Source organism: Poecile atricapillus, chromosome 3 (genome assembly GCF_030490865.1).
Source record: "Poecile atricapillus isolate bPoeAtr1 chromosome 3, bPoeAtr1.hap1, whole genome shotgun sequence".
In the NCBI taxonomy this organism is placed as follows: domain Eukaryota; kingdom Metazoa; phylum Chordata; class Aves; order Passeriformes; family Paridae; genus Poecile; species Poecile atricapillus.
This window is the reverse complement of record NC_081251.1, coordinates 59093040-59112341: the sequence shown is the minus strand read 5'-3', so window position 1 is coordinate 59112341 and position 19302 is coordinate 59093040. Positions and strand designations below refer to the sequence as shown.

Genomic DNA, 19302 nt, shown 5'->3' with positions numbered 1-19302 from the left:
CACTGACTTTTTAAAGCATTGTCAGCCCTAAGTCATAAACTTGTTTGTAGTTCTTTATTTTTTGTAGCACTTTAGCAGGTAATTTCTTTACTAGCTTTGTTTCTCTTTCCATGCCTGAGCAATTGCACAGTCTTCCAGTCCTAGATATCACTTAGTTACCATAACCAAGTTGTCTGTAGGAATCAAGATTTTACTGAAACAAATCCTAATGGAATTGCACTTTGTAGCTCACCAGTCTGCCCTGAAGCTTTAGCAGCCTCTTTTACCTTTGGCTAGCTGAACTGAACACCATAGACAAATCTATGATTCTTATCACTTTGAGGGGTCATTGAATGTTTAGGCCATTTGATGTTCTCAGAGGGCTTCAGAGCCTATGCAGCTTTCATTAAAAGAATTCACTGGTTGTGAATGGACTCTCAGAAATGGTCGTCAAAGTCATGCATTTTTCCAAGATGTCATGTGCCATGTAGGACAGACAGCACAGAGACTGCAAGAATGTGGATCTCAAAAATAACTATCATTATCAGGGAAATCTGTTTCTGTTCAAGACATTGCCCAATTTGATTTCCTTGAAAATCCCTCATTTTTGGATAGTTAGCACCTCAAAAGTGCTTCCTGGTATTTGATGGACAGCTTGCTTCCTTTCTGTGTGGTGTGCTGTTTCTCATCTTACAACATAGCAGGATATATTATTTGGTGCCACAAAATTTAGTATTGCTTTAATCCATACTACCACGTCTATGTTTTTATATATTTTTATGCAAAATAAAATATTCTTACTGATTTTGAAGCTCTTCTGTTGTTTTGCTCTAGTCTTTTTTATTTGTATTATAGTATTTTCAAGATTTGTTACTATAAAAAACCATAAATATTCAATATAATTATTGGTGAATATTCTGAATTCATGAGCAACATACTAAAAATACCACTAAAGTAAAAGACCTTTATACCCTGATTTAATCCATTGGACAGCGTATGACCAGTATATCTCCATTAGTTTTGATTTATTTCAGTAAATTATGATTTTTCCATATCCAAATCAAGTTTTTTTCCCACTGTTTTTAGGCTAATGAATTCACTGAGGCATTGAAAAATGATAATTTTACTACTGGTAGTAGAAATTTGCTCCAAGCAGTGCATTTGCTGCAGTGCATTTACGTTTCTGTGTCTTACGACATAGAAACATTAAACATTCAAATTCCAATTCAGCTCTGACATTTTTGCACAAAGTCTCTCTCAAAGGTTGTAGTGCATAATGTTATGAGCAGTTCTATTAATGTCAAATGACATTAGCAAATCTACTGCAAATCAGTGATGGCTGTTACAGTAACTTGCCTGCCTGACAAGGTTGGCTTCAGGAAAGCAAGACTCTCCATTGTTTTAAGAGTTCATGTGAGTACCAAAGAGTAAAAGATGGAATCACAGCCCAAGCTTTCCATTTTCAGAGATCTGCTACCTTCAATCTGATCTCATAATTATTTTTTGTATAATTGCTCTTTAGCTACTTCTCTTGACTGCAGATGACTGCTTAAAGCCCTAACTAATAAAGATACTTGTAGACATACTGGTACTGACCTAGATTACCTATAGAGCTATAATCAACATTTTAAAAGATGTTCTTAAAATTATTTTCTTTAAATTATTTGATGTGAATACTGCTTGTCTTTAAGACTTCTGTTAAAAATTAGACTTCTTTTCAATGTGACATGTTATTTTTTTAAAATTTGACTTTGTTAAAAGCTCTAAGGGAGTGGACCAACAACACACAAAGGTTATTACACAAAAGTTTTTCATGTCAATAGAAGAATGTGTAAATGGCAATATCATGCCAGTTGCAGAACTGCAATGGGCTGTAACAAAACACCCAAAATATTTATTTGGGACCCTTTTAAAAAAAATTATGGTCATTGCAGTTTCTACTGTAGTAGGTAGTTTATAGACAAGGATGATTTCTCATCAGTGCCTTTAAATACTAAAACCTTCAGCGAAAATGAATTTTTAAACTGGTGTGCCTACTTTCTAGCATGAATAGATTGACATAGGAGTGCTATATAGGATAGTTATTCTTATTAATGAAATTCACTGGATTTCCTAGATTTCTATGTGATTTGAGTATATATAAGTATATACTTAAATATATAAATATATAAATATAAAAAAATATTTAATTATAATTATATATATATATATATACATCCCTTTAAGTATATAATTAAGGAAAATAAGTAGTTATAAAAAAAAAATGGCAAATTGAGTCTGATCAGTTATATCAGGCTGTTTTCACCTTATCTATTGGTGCAGGAGAAGATAAATGTGTGTGAACACTTAATTTCACTGTCCCCTGTGCCAAACAGATGAATAAACAGACACCTGCAGAGCAGCAAATCCTGACTCTTTGAGATGAAACTGAAACCATTACACATGATTAACTCAAATATTGGGTATCCTGATTTTAGCTAATATCTTCTTCAGGGTGCTGCTTTTAAAAATGAATTAAGTGTGCCTATAATGGTTTTCTAAATGGTGGTGTTTTAATTTCTGACTGTATTCATTCGAGTGTGGATACTATGAAAGTGAGTCATAGGTGAATAATATGTTTACATCATATGGAGATTAAGACATCAGTCAGTGAGATGAAAATAGTGCAGCAGCACAGGCAAATACACAGTAAACATAAAATGCAAATACATTCATTGATTAGTTATGAATGCATTCTGCTTCTACACGTGCAGAAGAACATAATGCAGCCCATGCAGGCAAAATACGTTGCATAGCAATTTAATTTTGGTTTGTTCTATTTTTAGTCATTCAAAACACAGGATAGGAGCAAGTATGCTGCAAAGACTGGAAATGGGAAAGAGCCACAGAGTCAGAAAAAAAGATATTTCGGACACATCTTCCAATCCAATGCAGATATATTGTTTTATTCATTTCTCCAAACACCAAGGGAAGCTTTTCTGGTCAAAGTGAAGTTAGGGGCAGTGCAGTTATGCCCAGTGTCCTGGCTTCTAAGAATCAAGATAAAATCACTGCGCTGTGCTCTGTTCATGCTCTGATCCTTCCTGTGAAAACCAGAGTGCAGGAAAGTGGGGGATAATGTGAGTCTGGATGGCTCAGGAACATCTGATGTGCTCATGAGAATATGGCCACAACAGGGCCTTACCTTGGATTTAAGGACTGGAAGTCTCCCAAGTCCCACAGTAGAAACATATGCTGTGACAGTCTAAGTGCTGCTGGGAGGTGCAGCCAACAGCCTGAGTTAAAGCACATACTCTCTGCTGCTGGCTACATTTTTTGTTCCCCAGATCTCAAAAATTTAATCTGCTTTCACAGTCCACAGCATGTGCCTCTAGAGAGCCTGTTTTCTCATTGTGCTTGCAATAAATTGATTGAGAGCAAAAAAAGGTACATTGATTTGTTCAGTTTATGCTTTATTCTAGCCTGATTTTTTTTAAAATGCAACCTTCTTTGGATGGTAAGTGGAATCATTCTTTGTATCTTTATAAACAGTGGCTAGATAGACATTCTCTCTCTCTTAGAAGGAAAAAAATAAGAATTGCTGAAATTTAAAATACATATTTTGTAAATACATTCAGACAGTAAAAGCAGAAAGTCCTCAGCTGTGTGCCAGTTGCTGTGCAGCAGCATGTGACACAGCAGGCAGTGCTGCTGCAGATGTGAGCCTGCTTCTCCATACTTCAGATTCCTCTAATTATTCCACCAGTATTGTGTGGGTCTTCTCTATTTCCACTCTTCTACATGACATAAAACCTTTGGTTCTCAAAAGAATGTACTAAGGTTACCTGAACATTGTGCAAGCAAGAGAGCTGATCCCCATGATTTTCTCTAGTAGGGCTTTGACCAAGGATGACAGGTTCCCTTCTAGCCCTTGTGTATGGATTTTCTTTCTGCAGAATCTGATGGAGAGCAGGCTAGTGCTCGGTGGTGGAGCAGGCTATGTGTAGATGTGTAGACCAAGATCCCAAATCTTGGAAATTTAGATAAATGGTCTGTTACTGTGACCATCTCACCATCTCTGATAAAGCACATTCAGTAGAAGTACGTACCTGAAAGCTGCACTTTGACAAATGCTGTCTTTCACCTTAAAATATAAAAAATTGATAAATGCATGAGGAATTAAAAATATATATTCTCATTTTTTGTATCAATACTGCTAAGTCTTGTTGTCTACTGAGTAGCAATGGCTGCTGAAAATGTTTTTTCCCTCTTTGCTTTAATCCTTTCTTTTTATCCTAAAGTCAATAGAGTTACTGTTAAACCCAGAAACTTAGAAAAAATACATACTTTAGAGTATGTACCACGAAATTAAATGTGTTTGTTGAGGATTTTTTAAAAGCCAAAACTTTCCTGGCATTAATGGGACATTAATGGGACATTTCCTGTCCCATAAAAAAACATCAGCTGGTGGTTGAAAGGACAAGGAATGAATTTGCATTGTCTCTGTGCACTACCCCTAATTGGGGTAGTCCACCTGTTGTGAAAGTGTTGATTAAATCATGTAGCTTAAAATATTGCCCCTTTTCATAAGCATATCCACACAGTATTGCTTTCACTCTGCAAGCTTTTCTACAGCTGCTTTAAGTTAAAACTCTTCTTAATGACGATATGAATTGTTACATAGCATAACTTACTGAAGGCTTTAGAGAATGTATGCCAGACAGCTCATCAAACAAAATTTTCTATTGAGGTGCTGTCCACTGCTTTCTGTGCTGTGTTTTCATGTGACATGGAAACATTGCAGCTGTTTTGGGACACTTTTCTGTACTTCCATGTTGATTCAGCAGTATGGCATGAACCTGGAAAGCAAAATAAGACAAAAAGCTCTTTGTTGTTTTTAGTGCAGCACTATCAAAACCAAAGAAAACAAAAAAAGGATACTGAAAATGAGGAGTTGTGAGAAACTTAAATTCCACTAAAGCAAGAAACAAAACAAATCTTCATAAAAACAAATTTTTCAGTCTGTGAGAATTAATCAAGATGCTTTTATTAGACATGTGTGAACTTGACTGTTGTGACTCTGTGTGTTGAGCCTCCTTCTTCTGTTACCTTGAAGCAGAACACCGTATTTGCCACCCTGCACTGTCCCATCCCCAAGCACCAGGTGCTTGATGTGCCATCTGCTGCTGCACAGTACACACCTGCCAGCATGATAGCAGACATTAGAAAAAGTATGCATAATGAATATTCCATCAGCATCTTCATAACTGTCTGAAGATGCATAGTTGTTTGTGTTAATTGAGCCAAATAATTTGTTTTAAATGTTTTAAAGTAAATATATCCAATTATGTTTGTTCTTTTTTTGCCTAAAAAAAAATTGTAGAAAAGCAGTCTGTTGGTGATGCTTTAGCAGAGAAAGGGTTTGTAAAAATATGAAGATATTTACAGTATTATTTACATAATTAAAAGAAGATATTTGATTAAGGTATCTTTCTTGCAACATTTCTTTCAGATGCAGAATCATATTGTCAGAGTCCTTGTATTTTACAGAAACAGAAGTTTGAGTTTGACCTCTATAATGATACATTTGCAATAATGGCATAATAAAAGTGAGCCTTTTTATTTTCATTTCAACAGTGTATGTTACTCTGTTGGCCCCTGTAGGGAATTAACATATGAATCTCCACAAAAGATGTTTCATATCTGCCTTCATTTTACCAGAGAAAAAAACATCTGTTCAAGTGCTCTGGTGCTCTGATTTAATGAAACCAAAAGTACTGAAAATTATCAGAAATTTGTGTATGTTTCAGGCTGATCTAGGCACACTCCAAAAAATTCTCAACATCCTTACATATGTTTTGTGCCCCTTGTACAACAGATCAAATACATTATTCAAAGCTAAGTGGCCTACATATCTGTTCGGATTCATTGCTTGCTATTTATTCCACTTTCAGTTGCAAAGCTGAAGGACATCCCTGTCTCACAGGAGTATGCAGTGAACCCAAGTGGTTGTTTTTAAAAGCTGTTTTCCATTATATGTGTGACAACCTAGAGAAGGTCTGTGCCATTCAACCATTTTTACTTACTGAGCACTGTGTTGTTAAAAAAGCACTGGTGAGAAAGCTGCATCAATTTTTGCACACATCTTTTTGCTTTAGGATATCAGCAGTGTAGTTGGGTTGTCGTGGTCCCTGGATGAATTATTCAAGCTCTTGACATCAGAGATTTCTGCTAGCGGATTGGCTGATGCTGGGATAATAAAATCTTTCCAGAGAAAAACAGTGAAGAAGGATGATGGCAGTGAGACCGGCAGAACTGCTGCTTCCAATACAGCTGGCTTTGTCTGGCTGTTGCATCTCTGCAAGAATATATAAGGATGTTTTTAAGGTTTGGCTTCATGTGGATTCTCTGATTAGAGATGGTGGAGGGATTTTTGTAAGAGGCCTGCATTTCCAGTGAGGGAAAGAAATCGGATCATTGTTGAAAAATTACTTCTGGCTAAATTCTAAAGAAACGCTGCACACGAGAGAGGGGTAGAAGCCGCAGAAGCAGCAACAGCAGCAGCAGCAGCAGCAGCAGTAGCAGCAGCAGCAGCAGCAGCAGTAGCAGCAGCAGTGCTTATGGCTCACTATAAAGGTGCTGGTGGCAGAAATGTCCTGTTATTGAATGTGCTTCCTGAATTCTTTCAGTGCCAGCAGGGTAAGTGGTGCGAACACGGAGCCAAGAGTCCGTGCGAGTGGGGAGAGCGTAAGGAGCTGCGTGACACACAGGTTCTGTGGGTATAGATAAACTGTACCTGTGCAGAGAATTTAATCTAGGAAAATAACACAATTGCTTCCAGGTGAATTTGTAAAAAGCATATGTACAATGGAATTTTAAAAATCAATGCACTGCTTGTCTTGTGTTCAGACATAGATTTTACAATGGTAAAATCTGTTCCTTTTAAGCCTATACAAAATAAACACTAGAACCAAGGAAAATTTATTGTTAGTAGTTCCAGTTGGGCTCATAAAAAATATATTGCTCACATAAATTCCCTTGAAACAGGTTATTTAGAAGGACTATTTCCGTTGTTTGTTGGTATGACTGAAACTCTGTGTGTCTTCTGCTCGTAAAGAGTCTCTTTAGAAGCTGGAAGCTGGTTCTCCAATTTCCAGTTTTTGTCAGAAGTCTCTTAAATCATCAAGATGCACTGGAACTACAAATTATGGAATCATTTTCACTCAATTGATAAGAAGTTTCAGTTCTGAAGGCCTGGTTTATTTCTTATGGCATGCCTTTGTTGTATCAGTGTTGTTGGGGAGTTTTTTTAAGTTACAGAGGTGTGAATTAAGGCAGAACTGGGTTAATTCTGTGTGTGTTTGGTCTCTATCCCTACACCTATTTACACACAGCCTCATAGAACTATGCAAGTACTTCCATGGAAACTAATTTGGTTACCTATATATGTAATTGCAGGGCACAGCTGACATTTACTGTGTGTCAAAAGGAAAGCTTGTTCATGGTTAGGAACCATGCAGTGCAAAGTCTGTTTTTCAGAATGTAGAAACAATTGTCACATACAAAGTCCAAGATGCCTCCCTGACATAAACAGTCAGTGTGAAATGAAGCATGATGCAGTATCTTAGTGACATTTTTCATAACTTGAAAAAACCCATGACTACAAGTAGAATCTGGGAATGTAATATATTTCAAAAACTTATATAATCCTACCTGCCCATCGATATCAAAGGAAACTAAAGAATGCAAAATTATTTTCTTAGGCATAAAGTGTGATAATCTAGCAGTAGATGCTGGTTAGTCTTTTTCCCTTCGGTATTTCTTATATGTGAGATGATATTTCTATTTAAAGAAAATATTTCTAAATGATAATGCACAGACATTTTTGGAAGCTTGTACCTGGCCACTGATCAACTGAAGATAACATTTTGACCTATGAATTTTGTGTGGTGATTTCCATCCCAATGTACCCTAACTGTGAAGCAGCATTGCATGAGTTTAAATTAGGGAGTGTGTTGTTAGGAATGCAACAAGCATAGTAGTTATCTATTCCAGAACTTTAATGGATGTTAAGGAATATTCCATTTTAATTTTACAGATGTGGAATAGGAAAAATGCTGTTCAGTGCTGCACAAGTCTCTAACAAATGCAGGAGCTAAAATTAGATATTCTATCTGTAGGTTTTGGGATTTACACATATTCTTATGAAAAGTAAATATCATCAAACAGCAATTGTATTTATTTGAATTTTCTGTTAGGAAATTAAGGTGTTCATTCAGAACTGATGATGGCAATAACATGATTTGTTTTTCCATGAAATAGATATTTTCTCCTGTTTTTGAAAGAAAAATCTCTGTTACACATACTTGAATACCTCTGCTATTCCATGTGTCAAAACTGATTACCCAAAAGAAAGGGGCAGGACTGTGATGCTCTTCCTTCCACTGCTGTGACCCTTGCTGCTGAAGCTGGAGGAGCTAATTTGGGAGCTATTTTTATCTGTGCATCTGGCAGCTGTCCCACAGGGACGATCTGACCGTCAGGGAAATTCACCATAAACCAGACAAGTGCTTTGAGACAGGACTGAGGGATGTAGTAAGTAGTGGTGTAGAAACTGCCTGAACTAGCTAATGGCTCCTTCCTGGCAGGATCTTCCAGGGCACAAATAAGTTGGATAATGCAATTTCGAATCTTTAATTCGACATTCTAAACATTTTCAAATACGTCTGCTAAGAAGTATTTTTTTTCTCAGTCCCTAGCTGACTTTCTACATAAAAGTAGCTTGGCTATGGGAGATGTGGATTCTAGTTAAAAAGTGTAGAGAATTCTAGGTGGTCAGACCTTGGGTAAGTATAGTATGGATTTAGAAGTCAAATTCATCTTGATATTTAGATTTCAAATGGTGTCTTTCTGGTCATTAGCTTCTTAAGACTTGAACTTTGCTATGAAACTCTTCAAATAATCAGGTATCAGAGCATTATTGTAATAATAAGAAGTATTTATGAGTCAAATAGGCAAAATTGACTGTCTCAATAAAATCTAGTTATTTCCAGCAAGTGCAGAGTACATTTGTTGTCAGTAGGAAATTTTACTCTTCTACCATATAAATCTGAAAATATCCAGTGATGTCTAATCAAACTGATTTCCTTTTATTCTCAGATGAGCAAGAGTCAGTGCAGAAAAGGACTTTCACAAAATGGATCAATACTCATCTGGCTAAGGTAACACGTGACTTTGAAACTTTTCTTTCTTCTTTTTTTTTTTTTTTTTAATTTTTTTAAATCAAGCCTATTAATATATGCCTGTATAGTCCAGGAGTATAGAATATGTCAGATTTCTTTGAGCAGTATTTCCTAAAGTTAAAAAAGGATCCTCCTCATCTGCACACCACTGAGGATGAATCTCAGCATGGTAGTGGTCAGCTGCAGAAGTGCAAGTGGTGCCCAGAGGCAGCCACCCAGCTTCTTTGGCCAGAACTGAAAGGTAGCCCAGTACCTGGCATTTCAGCCATCTGAAACTGTTTTCTATGAAATGGAAATATTAGACACATAATACATTCAAATAAAACTTAAGTCATGTCTTGTGTTGTCTGATCTAGTTACAGACATTAGTGCTTCATGAATCCAGTGCCAAATTAATTATTTCATTTGTCATGAAACTATTGTTGCTTCTTCTTACCACAACTTAAAACTCCTGGTTTTGCCTTGAGGTGAGTAAAGACTGTGATTTACGCACAGTTTAAAAGAATTAAGCTACAATTGGTACCAATCTTATCTGAAAACATAAGCAGTAGGATTCAGTTTAGCATTCCTGGACTTTTCACACAACACAGCTCTAACCATAGTTATCAATTAGACCAACAAATTAAAGTTTTAAACTCCTAGAGCAGCTTTTTGTAATGTGTATTTTTAAGCCAGAAGATTAATGATCGTTAAAATTGAGTAAAGAATAGCTGTAACAGCACTGTTCTAACTTTTGTGTAAGGAATTGGCAAATAATACCCTCAAAAATGAGCCAAGCAAAGCAGGAAGCCCATATAATTCTGTGTTGTGTGATTTGATCTAATGACACAGTATGGTAGAGAAGCAACGTTTATTTACATTTATTTATATATACATATAATATTTATTGCTGAGGGATGTAATGCAAGAACTTACTGCGAAGCCAACTACATTGGCATTGTAAAATTCAACTGCAAGAACAAAGCTATCTTCAGGACTTCTGGACCGTGGATTCTCACTGCAAATGAGATCTGTCCCCATATTATCTTTAAAATAATTTGGAAAAGTCCCCCATGTAGGAGAGAATTTAAGCTCTCTGTGTTCTGTTTCCTTCAACTGAAACTGAAAGGCATTCAGTGTTTGCTAAAGTATCAGCTAAGGGGGCTGTGAACGAGTGTCAGAGGAGAAAAATAACTCTTATTTCATGTTCATCTCTTTCTTAATTGTGTTGTAATAATCTGATAATTATGGAAAAATAGAACTATTAGGGTATCTATATTGTATTGTTAGATATTATGAGAGTGTGTGTGTGTGTGTGTGCATGTCATGATAATTCCCTAGTCTACAAACTAATCCTTGGGAAGAGACAAGTTGTGGTGGCAACTCCATTAAGAGATCTTGCCCTGGATTAGGATTTGTGAATGTTTCCTGCTCTGCTAGTCCCTTTGGGCCAGGAGGGCTCAGATGAACCCTTTGACTGGCATGATTTAGGTGTTTAGTTCCTTAATGGGTCTGACACTGTAAAGACTGATCAAACACATTCAAACCAGGCAGTTACACAGGCACAGCCCTGATTTCTAGCTACCTGAGGTACCTTTTAGTTACTTGTAGCAGCTGATTTGTTTTAATTTACACTTCAGCAGGAAAGCTGTGTCTGTTATTGTTTTATTGATGGCTGTCAGCATGTTTGCCTCACTGCCTAAATCAGATCATCAGGCTCTGCTTCCCATTTCCACTGCTACGCTGTAGAAGGAGAAACACTGTATATAGAAGTTAGACTTAACAGGAGTGACCCATGCCATTCAAATTCTTAAGCGTTTAAAGCTTAAGCTTTTAAAACTTTGTTAGTTACGTTTTTGGAAATATGGAAGTGGAAATTTTTTTCTGAGTTCATCACAGCTGTGAATCTCTGAAGTGCTCAGGACTCACTTTGCATTTGTGCTCTGACTTTTAACTCAACATTTCAATATTTAGGCTATTTGAGTTTTGTAAAAGGTTGTTGTGGTTTTGATTTTCAAAAGAAACCGGAGATCTGTAGGATCTCCATTGTTTGGAAACCTTTTAAATGTGATATGGAAAAATCCTGGAAGGAGACCCACTTTTAGGCAGCACTGTCTGCATTCTGCTCTCATCTTTGACCCAATAAAAAGTGGAGCATCTACTAGCCTGGTACCTAGTGAGGATCACTGTGAAGTGCTGGCCTCACTCTTGCAGCACAGAAACAGCAATACCTGCTGGACCACTGAGGGGAAAGGAGATGGGAGTGAAGGAGTGAAGCTGAGCCAGGGAGAAAAGGAGTAGATAGGGGGAAGGCGATTTGAATTTTGCCTTTGTGTCTCACCATCGATCCAGAAACACTGTGCTGAATTTGACTCAGTATATGCATTCAAAATTAACAGTAACTTCATATCAAATTTTCTCTCTATCTGTTGGCTACTCTTGGAAAACTCTGGGTTTCTTTCCTTTTATTGCCATTTTTGATAATCTCATAAAATTATTAATGGAAAAAGCAATAGGAGGATTTAAGAGAAATCTGAAAACTAATTAGGGTGTCTGTAACTCTTAGCACCATGACTATCTAAAGAAATGTTTAATCATAAGTGAGTTTGAGGGGTTTTGAGAGTAAGTATTTAATGAAACCTCAAAAGCAGGAGAAATTAATGGTTTCTACACAAAGATTGATGGGGCAATTACTGCAGCAATTTGAAAGATGGGTTTAGAGGTAGCAAAGAAAGGAAACTACTCAGGTAGAGCTGTCATCCTTACACTGTGTTGGGTGAGTAGAGCAAAGGAAGATCTAAAAAGGGGCAGTTCCTCACATTGTGAGAAGTAGTGATGTGAAAGAAATGGAAATACAGAAGTGATTTGACTATTTTAGGTAGAACCAAGACAAATTCATGGCTTGGGAACATAAAGCAGGATGTGGTTATTTGTCAGGGCTTGCTAGGAGTAAAAGATTCTTCCCTACTAATCTGTAAGATCTTAGTGTATGTTTTCCATCTAAAAAGTCATGCTATAATTGAAACAGAAACAAATTCAATAACTAAGGCTATCAAGTACATTTAACTAAATATTTTTGGCTATTTAATGATAGGAATGGGTTTAAAAATATGGATACAAATAAATATGAATGAGTAAAGCAGATAAATGAAATGAAATTATTACTGAAATTTCCTCACCAAAAGGGTTGTCAGGTACTGGAATTGGCTGCCTATGAAAGTGGTTGAGTCATCATCCCTGGAGGTATTTAAAAGAGGTGCAGATGTGGCACTTAGGGCCATGGCTTAGGGGTGGACGTGTCAGTGTTACGTTAATGGTTGGACTTGATTTTAAAGCAGTTTTGCAGCCTAAATGGTTTTATGATTTTATGCACTGAATTTTATGAAAGGGAATAGGAGAAAGGTGTGTATTTTTTATTCTCTCTCACTCTTAGGACTGCTACCTTTCTAAAATCGTGTTTTGTACTTCAAAGATGCTCTTTCACAAGCAGAGGACAGGTAAAGGACTTGGCATCAGCTAATTATGGGAGAAATGAAAAGATGGAGGTAAAACAGCCTTGGTGCAGGCTGTGCTCTCTCCCAGAGGGGAGAGAAGGACCTGCAAGTATGCTAACTAGCAGGTAGTGTAATGCAGCTTCATTTTGGGTGAGCAGGAGGCTGAGTCTGTCCCTCTGCTCTCTCTAACCCCAGCTGTCTCTGTTCTGTGATTCTGAGCAGTCATCTGGGGAGACTCATCAATTGGAAAGCATGTTTCCTCTGCCAGCCACTCGCAGAAATTGGGTCATAATCTATGAAATAAATGTGGTTTATCTTCTGGCCATCCTTTTGAACTTTTGTGCATCTATCTAGTTCTGCTAATGATAAATGAGATATGCATGTGTAACAGGATAAGAAGTTTTCTGGTTCCATATGATTTCTTCATATTTTTCTATGGTTGTAGAACAGTCCTTCCTCATCTCAGTCTCGGCTTTAAAGTATAGGCATAATTTGAGTATGCTTCTAATTGTCTTTTGAAGCATCTTTTCAAAATCTAAATTTACAATACAGAACAAATTTACACCAAATATTTCAAAAAGGAGACATTACTTGCATTCAGAGCAGCAATTACTTAAATATCATCTCATTTCATTACAGGTATATGATTAGATGAGTAAAGATGAAAAATATATCACTTTCTTTGAAAGCTGAGGTGTGTGCTTTTATTTTTCGTGAAAGTTTGGGGGAATAGTAGCTTCAAAGTTTGAAACACAAACTTTAAATTGGTTTAACACAATCAAATAAAATTTTTGTTCTCAGGCGCAGGGATAATTTTAGTATTTGTACTCAAAAAAGTATTTCTGTAAACTCACTGATAGAGTGAACAACAATTACTTACTGAAAGAAATTACTATTAATTTTGTGTTTCCATTAAGAAGATGCACACATTAAAAAACAAAAGCAGAGGATGGATATTAATTAGAAATAAAACTAAGAATGGATGAAAATGTTAAATTGTATTTATGCAATATTTATATAATGCTGAATTAGACCTGAGTGTTAAGCCTCATGTTAAAGCTTTTGAAACTGCAAAATGATGTCTTTCATAGCAAAGAAAGGAAGAAAAAGAAACACGTATATCTAGAGACAGCGGTCTCACTCACTGTGCTGTCCATGGTGTTAGCTTGTTCTTAAAATGTAAATGTAACTTGGTCTTTCATGAACCTCATCAGATTTCATCATTTAACTGAGTTTGAGCCTTTTGGTCTTTTTTAAGTGGGAAAACAGAGACTCCCAGTATCTTAGGCACTGTCACAGAAAAATGATATGCTACTGTGCACCTTGACTGCATAATGAGGAAAATCTGACTGGTAGCTTTCTGCTTCAACAGTAACTATGTTTTCATCCAGTATTGCATATAACTTCTAATGTTGAACCATGAATGCTAAATTAATTTGTTTGATGAAATTAATCATGCAAAACTTAGGACTGAGTCCCTCAGCTTTAGTAATTAAAAAAGTCACTAACAGAAAGGAATATGAGAACATTCATATGGATTTAGGAATTAAATTGTGGAAGAGGAGGGGTCCAGCATTACAGAGTTATGGAAATTTCACATTGCCCTTGCTGTTCTCACATATATTTCCCTGCAGAGACAAATTCAGTAGTTTTTCAGCAGTTTTTGAAAGATTATTTGAAAATTAATGCAGCAAAAATAGTTTTCAATGTCTGCATTGGAATTCATTATGATGCAGATGCTGTTATTTGTATAGTATGATTTATTCATTAGAGAAGTTAAGTACAGAAAAAGATTCCTGAAAAAAAGATGCAAATGAGAAATTAAATGCAAGAAAAAGTCTTGCAATAAAAGAGTAAAGGTTAGGAAATATGTGTTTGTTACATATCTGAAGTCTGGATTTTACAAAACTTATCTTACTTCATACGAGGAGAAATTTCTAGAGGTTGCAGGTCTACTAAAAATATATTTTTGAGGCTTATCAGTCAAATATTTTTAATATGTACCAATGTTCAGTTCTTTAGGTATACAGAATATTTCCTGGAGACTACAGCAAATTAGACAAGTTTTAAGAGCAACATGTTTATGCAAAGCACTTCTTCCACATTTCCTGCTTATGATCAGTTCTAAATACATTTATTTAAACAAATATTTCATATTACCAAAATCTAGTTTATTAGCCTTGAAGATTCATTCTCATTTAATTCATATTCCTCCTACAGATTGCATGAATTTACTTGTTTGAGTGTGACTCCCTCCTTGGGACATGACTGTTCCTAAGTATCCTTATCACTATGAACTACACTACTGTGTTTGGATAAACTGCAATAAAGGAGCCTTTAACAGAATTAATTCAATGCAGTATGTACCAGATCATTAATCTTAATTTGCTGTTTTTCTTTCTTGAAGAAGCTTGCAAAATAGTTTAATCAAATACTGAGGCACCTGAAATCATACTGTGGACCACCTGGCAATTTGTAGATTTAATGTCTCATTATTCATAGAAGTATATTCTGAGTTCTGCCAAGAAATTTTGTTCAAAAAGTTTATAATTGAAGGATTTTCTTTAGTATTACGGGATAATTCTTTGCAAAGGCTTTCCAATATTCAGAATAGAGTGTATTAGGATCATTGCAGCTGATTGCATTGCTAGGGCTATACATTTACGTGCAAGATGCCAAAATCTGAAGTACATTTAACATTTAAAAATTGTAAACATTTAAGTTAGTTTTCTTTGCTTTTACTGAATTACAGTTAGTATTTTGGCAGTGTGTTAAGGAACTAAAGGAATAGTGGTTAAGTTTGAGTCACTAAAAAATTTTCAATATATTCTGAGTGAATGTAGCTTTAAAAAATCCCCAAACCTTTATTCTCTGGAGGCTAATAAGTAATCAGTGCTCACCTTCATCTTTCACTTCATTTGACATTATATATGCAGCCAAGAAGTAGGTATTCACCCATTCCAACAGAAGACATGTCAATATCGGTGGAGGATCTGCTAGAATACATTTAAGTAGCTTAAGCCATCCTGTGCAATGGTCCATGTATAATAAATAAGCACATGTGAAGTTTTCAGTATCAGCTAGTGTGTATATCAGCACGGAGAATAAAATTGATATCTATGCTTGTGTTAAAGAGGAGTCTATTTTTTATATGTGCCACTAGAAATATAACAAATTCCATATTTCTGAGAGTGACTGAAATTATTATTGTTGTTGTTGTTGTTAATCTAAATTCCATGCTTATCCAAAGTAGTTAAAAAAAATAAAAGGCGATTTATGAAACCTGATGAGAGTGTAACCTCCTTGTAATTAGGTGTTAATATCTTCAGGGAAGTGTAAAATATTATATTATATAGTGTGTTACTGAGAACGTTTCTGGCAGTCTATATGGTTAACTAAATTTGCATATTAGAGGGCTCTTATACAGGAGATCTTGTGGCACAGGTATTGTATCTGCCTTCTGTTCCAGTTTTATTGGCGTAAGATCCATGGTGTGAGCTGCTAAACACTGGCAGTGTTTGTAATTATACACCCTTCCACCAAAAAAAAGTAAATTTAATCTTGCTGAGTTAAGGACAGTTGTGATTCTCACACTTTGAAGCAGCAGCTCTTACCTGCTTTGGTGTTTGATGGCTTCTTTTTTGCTTTTCTTCTTATTCATTGCTCTCTCTACAGCTGTTTTTTCCCCAAACCAATGTTTGATTCAAGTAGAAAGTACTGTAGGTGTTAATTCGCTTGGGATGCTTTCACTGCCTTTCTGTAGTACCAAGCCTCAGTTGGGGTGTAAATCTCCTTTTTGTAGCTTCTGTCAATATCACTGAAGGGTGGTTCAGAGCAAGGGTTTGGCTTGGATGGTCAGAGGTTTTAGCTACAGAGTGAAGCTGTACACTGGGGAAAACAGAAGTGCTTCCCAGACTTGCTTTGCAGATGACCTCCAGGTGACTTCTGGCTTCATGTCGGGATGAGACAAATTCTGACCTCTACCTGGACTTGTAAGGATACCAAAGCACACAGGTTAGAAGGGACTTGTGTTATGCTCCAAAAGGTTGTCTGGAAAGCACATGATGGGCACCAGAATCATGGGGTACATTTACCCTGCAGTCTAAATTAATCCTAAATTTCCCACTATAAGAAATCCATCTTTCTTCATTGCTGTAGAGTCAATTTCAAGAGACAAACCTCACTACTGGGGCATTTGGATAGGTGGTTTTTTCAGGCTTTCACCTCCTGTTGGATTAGGATGGCAGCTGCTGTAATCCTCTCGTCTTTATGGCTGAATTATTTTAGCACATAATTCTTCAGTGTTTTATCATGTGGTAATACTGATAAAAACAAAGCTGCTCCAAGCTTCAAGCAGGAGATGATCACATAGAAGGTGAGGAAAATTAATTGCGTTTGTGTCAACTGCCTGTGATGCAAGACTGGAACAAATTAATCTTCAGTGACCCTCTTGCTCCATTTTCTTTGGTGTTATATTAAGGAAGAGCATGATCCAAAGAAGAACATTATCTATTGCATTGCTAGGAAATAAAAAAGAACTATGACTAAATATACCCGCATAATGAGTTGTAGTGCTGCTTTATTTTATATACATGAGAAAATAGGGTCTTCTATTAGTGTGACTATTAGAGCATGTCAAATCTCAGCTGAAGTGTGCTGCCAGCAGAGTTATTTTTTCACTTTTTGCCAAAAAATATGTTTCATTGAAATACTACTTTATCCAAATGGAACAATGTTTTTCATTTGGGGAGCCAGAATCTTTTTATTTCTTGTGATTTGTTACTGCATTTTTACCTTTTCAAGAGCAATGTTTCATTTGCTAGATTCATCTTTTCAAACCTCTATTTCTACACAAAAAAGTAATAGATAATTTGTTGTGCAAGTGCTTCTTTTAACAAGTACCCCAAAAGTAAATTATTATACCTAAAGTGGTTTCAAGAATTTTGTAGTCTCATTGTAATTAGTGAATGAGCAGGTATTAGTATTATTATCATCATTATTTTTATTAGCATCATCATCATCATTATTATCATCATGGTCATAATCATAAGGTATTTGAATTCTCACAAGCTGAGAGAAAAGCTTCATAAGGAATGGGGGATGCCTATTCTATTTGTCAGCTGGACCAAGTTTAAACTTTTTGTTTGTGAGCAACATTTTGTGATCATTTAACTACTGACCAGCTGAGAGCCGTAATTCCACAAACTGGGGTGCATTTAAGAATACACAGTTTTATTATGTGACCTTGTTATTTAAAATTTCTAAAAGATTGTCTGTTTACGTATTTCTGAGTATTGTCATTGTTGTTCTTGTGAAGGTAAGCAGTTTAGGTAGGAGCTGAGACTGTGCTGACAGCACCTGAAGCCTGCGAGGCTGGAGGAGAGAGGAAATACAACAACTCAGTCTAACAACTGTCAGCTGTGAGAAAGTGGCAGCATCACTCAACCTGCTACACTACTCTAGGGATCTTCCCTTCACACAGCTCCTCCTGTTGCTTGGATTGAGAGAGTGAAATTTCTGTGAAATACTTAACATGAGGGAAAATAATCTGATGGGTTGGAATGTGACTATAATATATCTGTGAATTGTGTGTATTTTGTAGAACCAGAGGCAGCTGTTGGTGTGTTCCTCTGCTTCTTGCAGGGCCCAGGAGGCTTTTCCTTTGTATCATCAGTTGCAGAAATCCACAAAATGTTACAGCCCTGTGCCAAAAATGTTAAGTAAACAGTGTGGTGGCAAAGCAGTAGTTAAAGGATATGTTGACATTAAACATTATAGAACACAAAGGAAGGGACCAGCCACTATCTTTGGGTTTCTGTTCAAAAGGAATTGAGTTAGGATGCAGTACTGGTGAGCCTTTATAATATCTGAAGCCTTCTCCCTTTACAGCGCAATCCTCCCATGCTGGTGAATGACCTGTTTGAAGATATCAAAGATGGGGTAATGCTAATTGCCCTTTTGGAAGTTCTTTCAGGACAGAAGCTGGTAAGAACTTTCTTCCTTATAAATATACAAGATAGTTGCATAACTTCTGTGGGACACAATTTTCTAGTAAGTTTCTATATTTCTATGCTGTAAAAAAACCTCACTCCTTCATACGAAAATAAGTTTTTCACTGAGTGGATGATCTGATTACAAAGCATTATTACAGATTATTGCAGGTATGCTTGTTTGTATGCATTTTATATTAATTTTGCTGTGTAGCTCATAAAAATTTCTTGTTTGTATTACTCTTTGCAGTTCATCTGGGTTTTGCTGCTATAACACAATCAAAGTCTAAACTGCAAGTTATTTCTATGCATCTTGAAAAAAATTAGACTTTTCTTGTTAAATTTATGGCTTTGTCTCAAGAAAACCTCATACAAGCTCCTTAAATTTCATGGGGGCTTATATCCATTTGCCTTGACAGTTGCTCTGCTGCTGTAAGGAGCCTGAAATGATGCCAAATGGCTTTTTCACGGCCAAGTTATATACAGAGGGGTTGGTGTGCACACAGCAAATAGGCTGTCTCTTGATCAGACGCAAGCTAGTTTCCTGCATGGAGGAGAAAAATGAAAGGATTTTAGGCCAAGGGCTCTGACTGTTCCCCACCCAGCTCACAGATCAGGTGGCAGCATCTGAAGGAGCAT

At 36.3% G+C, this 19302-nt stretch overlaps 1 protein-coding gene across 1 annotated transcript in view; it reads left to right on the top strand.

Moving 5' to 3' along the window:
- SYNE1 (spectrin repeat containing nuclear envelope protein 1) overlaps positions 1 to 19302 on the top strand; it is a 296656-nt gene that overhangs the window by 40387 nt on the left and 236967 nt on the right. The window contains 2 exon segments of the mRNA XM_058833865.1: positions 9118 to 9179; positions 18563 to 18658. Of these exon segments, the coding sequence (XP_058689848.1) occupies positions 9118 to 9179; positions 18563 to 18658 (158 nt within the window).